The 5,997-nt window shown below is 42.3% G+C and overlaps 1 protein-coding gene across 1 annotated transcript in view; it reads right to left on the bottom strand.

Moving 5' to 3' along the window:
- Positions 1 to 4,295: 4,295 nt before the first annotated feature.
- The window catches only part of LOC109924050 (EEF1A lysine methyltransferase 3-like), a 23,346-nt gene continuing 21,644 nt past the window's right edge, over positions 4,296 to 5,997 (bottom strand). Inside the window, exon 4 of the mRNA XM_048604543.1 lies at positions 4,296 to 4,696. Within this exon, the coding sequence (XP_048460500.1) occupies positions 4,296 to 4,696 (401 nt within the window). The remainder of the gene's footprint in view (positions 4,697 to 5,997) is intronic.

The following is a 5,997-nucleotide window of genomic DNA, read 5'->3' as shown; positions in this document are numbered from 1 at the left end:
CTCTTTCAAATAATACCTGGATCTGTACCTTATGTGATATAAACTGCAGGGCTTTCGGCCACGTGCATGATGATGGGATTAGAAAGGGCATCTGGGTGTCTTTGGGTCGGCATGGACCAGATGGGCCGAATGTCCCCCTTCTGTGCTGTATCATTTCTGAAGTTTCGATGGTTTTCCATGCAACTTTCAAATGCTCACCACCCCGACCCGCGCTCCGGGACGCAAGCGCACTGGAAGAATTGACACTTAAAGGCACGATCGCGCTCTGGTCGCTGTACATGTTATGAGGATAGAGAGGGCTGACAGTGGCGAACAGGACATTGAAACCCGGCAGAGGCGCCAGTTCGTTTTATTGCATCAGGATACTCAGACTTTGCCCTCTCCAACAGCTGCTAGAGGCGGAGAGATGGGGGTTTTAAAATTATTTTCTGCCAGAACATTGTCACTACCAAAATCATCCTGCCAGCAGTTGGTTCTGTAGCGATTATACATAACCAATGATGCAGCGCCTATGGCCCAGATCAGAAAAGGAAGACAGAAAGAACTTAAATTTACGCAATTCGAGGCCGGGACAATGCGAATTCCGTAGATATGTTATAACCCCATTGTTACCATGCAGGATAATGAAAGGCAAGAAGTGAAGAATGCGAACCAGAATTGTAACAAATGAAGTTTAGTCACCCGACATTTTCCTCATTTTGTTTTTTCAAGCAGAAGAAACGGACCTTATAACTGGATATCCTGAACCTGTTTGTGAGGAGATCGAGATTCAGGAGCCTGGAGTAGAATGCAGTTAGTGTCAATCACTTTGACACGATTATACCTGCACAGTTAAAATAATAGTTGAACTTTGTGGGAGCAATGCATTCCCTTTTAATTTTTTCGCGCTGTCAGTTCAGCAGACAAGTTTGAATGTTACATGGACCGCGATTCACATGAAAGAAATGTTGAAGATTTCAGTATTGTGTGGGGGTCAATTCCATGCTCAGGCGAAATACAGCACAGGCTGGCGATTGATGCAACCATGTCGCAAAAACTCAAATTGTCTGTCGTCATCCACTCCAGGAGATCTTATTTTTAAAACCATTGCCTCCAAAGGCAATGTTTATTGATATCTCTAATTGGTCCCGTGTAGGTAAGTGGCTTTCTTTAACATCTTGCACTGGGCAGCTCCTCCCAAAATGCTGTTAGGTTTTGTGCTTCAGAATTTTCATCCATTTACAACTAAGGAATAGGAATAATTCGCACCTAATACATTTCCATATCTTACATCGATGAAACCTTGCAGGTAGTAGCTTTACGAAATTCGATAACTCAGTGTTTTGCTTCAGCACTCCGGTATCAAAACAAAATATTGGACAGCCACATTATTTACACCACAATGAACTTTCAAATAAACAACACGTGATAATTTATGAAGTGTTATTCTTCTGAATTGATCTTTATAAAAGTATTTACAACAGGAACGAACTATTTCAATTGCACTACAGGGAATTTGAAACTTTAACTTCGGTGAGCCATAACTAGCTAAATATGTATTTAAATCGATTGATAATAAACTTACATGTAGGAAGATAAATTGTCAGAGTACAGTTAAAAAATCATCAGTTTGCTAACTGTCATTCTCTATAATGAATGAAATCTGTGCACTTTATCACTTCATTTGAAGGTGGAATCGGAGGAGACTATGACGACGTTCAGCAAGCTGCATTGGAGTATTGACAACCACCACCATCACTCAGCAGTTTGTTAACCAATAGACTGATCTACAAGTAATCCCATGTCGACTTGGGTTTATACCGTATCTGCACATTAACATTTGAAAATATAACTATTTTATTTAGAAGCCATCACTAATGGGAAAACTCCTGAGGGCAGTTTCATGAAATGGCCAGGAAAGCGAATTTCTGTGCAGAACATAGTATTTTCGAAGTCTCTACACAATCGGACACTAGTTCGAAATAAAGTTTATTTTTGCGCTTACTTTTCTTTTGGGAAAAATGCTAAACTTCACAAAGTTTCTGTTCTGGCTATTTGCTTTTTCAAAGTCCAGTTCTTGAAGTTTACTAGTGGAATTTTCTTATTTCAGTTTACACTCTAGTTCCAAGAATTACGCTTGACTGCCACTTGTTCCTCGTCCTCAAATACTTCGGAAGTAATAGACTTCAAGTTGCAAAAGCAAAACTGAGGACAATTTAACTTCTAGCGCCATACCAAGAGCACTTAATGTGAAATAAATAAATGTGACTTGCAGTGTTGTGCAGACCATGTCTGTTCCAGTTGTCCACTGTAAATATCGTGATCTCTATTCACCAATATTCGTAATAAACAAATACGGCTCAATAACCATCCCCAGCAGGAGGGAATCTAACAATCCTCCCTTGATTTTCAATGACATTATCGTCTCTGAATTCCCACTATCAACGTACTGGGTGTAAACATTAGCCAGAAACTGAGTTAGACCAGCCATATAAATACTGCTACACTGTAGCAAATCATAAACTAGTAATTATGCATGAATAACTCACCTTCTGTCTCCTCGTGACTCTCGACTGGCTACAAGTCTCAGGTCAGACTTACTATGGAACACTCCCCGTTTGACTGGGTAGGTGCAGCTTGAACAATGTTCAGGAAGCTCAACACCACCCAGGACAAAAAGTCCTATTTGATTTGTATCCCATCCACAACCTTCAACAACCATTCTACTCACCACCAACTCACAACCTCAGTAATGGCCTTTCAAAACCCGTGACCTCATCACCTAGAAGATGAAGGGCAGAAAATGCTTGGGAATACCACCACCTGCAAGTCCCGTTAAAGACATACACCATCTTGATAGACTCATATCTTCATTTTTGCTGGGTCAAAATCCTACATATCATTCCACGTAGCTCTGCGCATACACTCTAATAACTGCAACACTTCATGACGCTGCTCAACAGCACCTTCTCACGGGCAAATAAATGCTGGCATGGCGCATAACACCCAGATCCTATGAACAAATGGAAAAGGAAAATACTCTTCGTAGACAGTCAAATATTTGGCTCATTGGCTTGGCGATCAGAGCAGAAACCTGAGAATTGTTTAAAGGGCTGTTTATTATTGTTTACTCTTCAAATGAATAAATTTCTGAATAACGAATATTAGAAATTAAACTTTAAGTGTAAACACCTGTAATAATGAGACATTCAATGAAAACGGCATCATATCGAACGAAATCGGTTAGCTTTGTTGAGATTCAAACATACAACAATTAATCTCAGCATTTCAGGTTTTCGGAATCCAAATATTCATCACATTCTGCATTTTAATTCAATATTTTGCAAAGGTAATAAGGTGGATTCATGATGTTAATGTTGATGTAGTCTGCATAGATTTTAGCAATGTTTCTGACAAGGTCTCAAGTAGCCAAACAAGTATAGGCTCATGTGATTTAAGAATGTGATAATCTGGAACCAAAACTGCCTCAGTGGCAGGAAACAAAAGGTCACGAGTGTCTATTTTGTGGGCGTGTGATTGGCATGGCTGTTTTCACCGGAGTTCACGGATTGGATCCAATGATTTTCGTTATGTATGTCAATGATTTATTTTTTTTTAAAATAGGGGAGAAAAGCAAGAACTTTGCAGATAGTACAAGCATTATCTGAGTGGTTGAAGAAAACGGTAGACAGTATTTAGAAATCAAAAGACTGCATAGATGAACGAAAAAATGGCCAAAAGAATTGCATCCAGAGAGTGCAAAAGGGACAGAAATATGCGCAATACAGAATTGTATCACGAGAGCTGCGAGGAACATATGAATCATGAAATACAACAAAGCAGGTTCCGGAAGGCAATGGGATGGATGAAAATTATTGTTGTAAAGGTATATAAAATAATCTCATTTACTGGTTAAGGTATGAAGTATAAAATTAGGGAAGATATACTGGAGAAGTGTAACTGAACGGCTTAGAGTGAATAGGTATTACATATTTCATTCCGCAGAAAGGATAATGATTCAGGCTTAGATTTAAAGCACATGGAAGAAGGATTGGAAGATTTTTCACTTTGAAAGTTCTGGGGATCTGTAAGACCTCTGCCTGATAGGGCGGAAGGGCAGGAATTTCCATTGCATTTAAAACATACTTGGACAGGTACTTGAAGAGATGTAACCTACATTATTACAGGCCAAGAGTTGGAAAAAGGGAATATGCCAGATCGCTCTTTTTGGCTGACTCAGACATTAGGGGCCAAAAACGCCTCTTTCTGTCCTGCAAATGTGAATGATTTGATGATTCTATGAATTCGGGTAAAATTCAACCCTGGGCCTGGGACTTTTTTTTAGTCATCCTATACAAGTTAACATCCGCGTTTTCGTACCTGCAAACGAGATCAGAATCAAAATACTGAAATAGAGTCCGGTAGCCGGAGGTGATCAGTTCACGGCTGATGGACATTGTGGAGGCGAAATAAATGACCGTCGATTCATTGCAGAGATGTTGAAGCGTCTCTAGAATTAAAGGAAGACTTGAATAGTTGTAGACGATATCGCCACCCAAGATGTAGTCATAGTCGGATGGAAACTGAGTTTGGTCCAGCCCCCAGGAGAGTGCACGGATTTTGACGCGAGATTTCATGGAAGACGGAATATTGGCAGAGACGTTTAGTTGGATTTGCTGGAGGAGTTGTGGGTTGTCTGTTATGGTGACATCTCCACCTGGAAAGGGAAGATTTGAAAAACGAACAATTTGATTAATTGAATCCGCGGGAATGTGGCCACATCTAAAGCGGTGGTCCCGGGCAATATCTATATGCACACGTCCCGGAGAAGGGAGGGAAATGGCGAGCCAGGGAAGTGGCAAACGAGGGGATCCAGTTGTTGTCAGTGTGCAGCCGTTCGCAGAAGGTGTAAATTATATCAGAATTCAAATTAAATATTGCAGCCTTCAATACTGGTATCCCTTCGCAACCGCCAGATTTGTCAGTTAAACTTACAGCAATCTGCTCCAGAATGTTACAAGGGCATTACTTAAATGTCCACTCTGCACTTACACTCCGCTCACTCTATCTCGCGACAACATAAAAAACTCCCACGCATCCCAGATGTCTTCCTTTTTCAAACAACGCTCTTTTCCCCCCTCTGTCATCCAGACACCCCTCCACCGCGCCTCCTCCATTCCCCGATCCAGAGCTCTTAATCCCCCTTTCCCTCCCCGTCCAAACATAATAAAGAAAGGGTCTCCCTGTGTCCTCACTTTCCATTCCCCCAGACTCTGCATTCAATGTAGCATTCTCAAACATTTCCACCAACTCCAATTAGACCCCACCACCCAGAACACCTTCCACTCCCCACCCACCTCTGTCTTCCGCAAGGGCCATTCCCTTTGCCACTTGTTAGTTCATGCCACACTTCCCACCAACCACTCCAGCCCACCTCGTACCTTCCCCTGTAACCGTAAAAGATGCCACACCTGCCCGCACATCACCTCCCTCACCTCCATTTTTTGGCCCTAAACAACGCTTCCAAGTGAGAGAGCTTCACCTGCATCTCCTCCAACCTAGTCTATTGCATCTAGTGCTCCCGATATGGTCCTCTGTACGCTGGTGAGACCAAACGTAGACTAGGTGACCATTTCGCCAAGCTTCTCCGCCTGACCTGTAACAGCCAACCTAACCTCCGAGTCACTGCCTATTTCAACTCCCCATCCTATCCCCTCCAACATTTTCCTCCTCGGCCTCCTCCAGTATCGTAATGACTCAGAGCACAAATTTGAAGAACAAAACTATATCTTCCTCCCAGTCACCCTACAGTCCGGAGGACTCAACATTTAGTTCTTCAATTTCAAATAACCTTGCCAGTCATCCCCCACATCCCCTTCCAGCCCCACCTCCTCTCTTCAATACCACCTTCTGACCCTCCCCTCGAGCCACCAAACGGATTCATCCCTCTCATCGAACAACCAGGTCATACCTACAACCAGTGTCTACCTACAACCCACCATTCCGCCTCCACCCCTT

Source organism: Rhincodon typus, chromosome 13 (genome assembly GCF_021869965.1).
Source record: "Rhincodon typus isolate 14 chromosome 13, sRhiTyp1.1, whole genome shotgun sequence".
In the NCBI taxonomy this organism is placed as follows: Eukaryota; Metazoa; Chordata; class Chondrichthyes; order Orectolobiformes; family Rhincodontidae; genus Rhincodon; species Rhincodon typus.
This window is presented reverse-complemented; position numbering and strand designations above follow the sequence as displayed.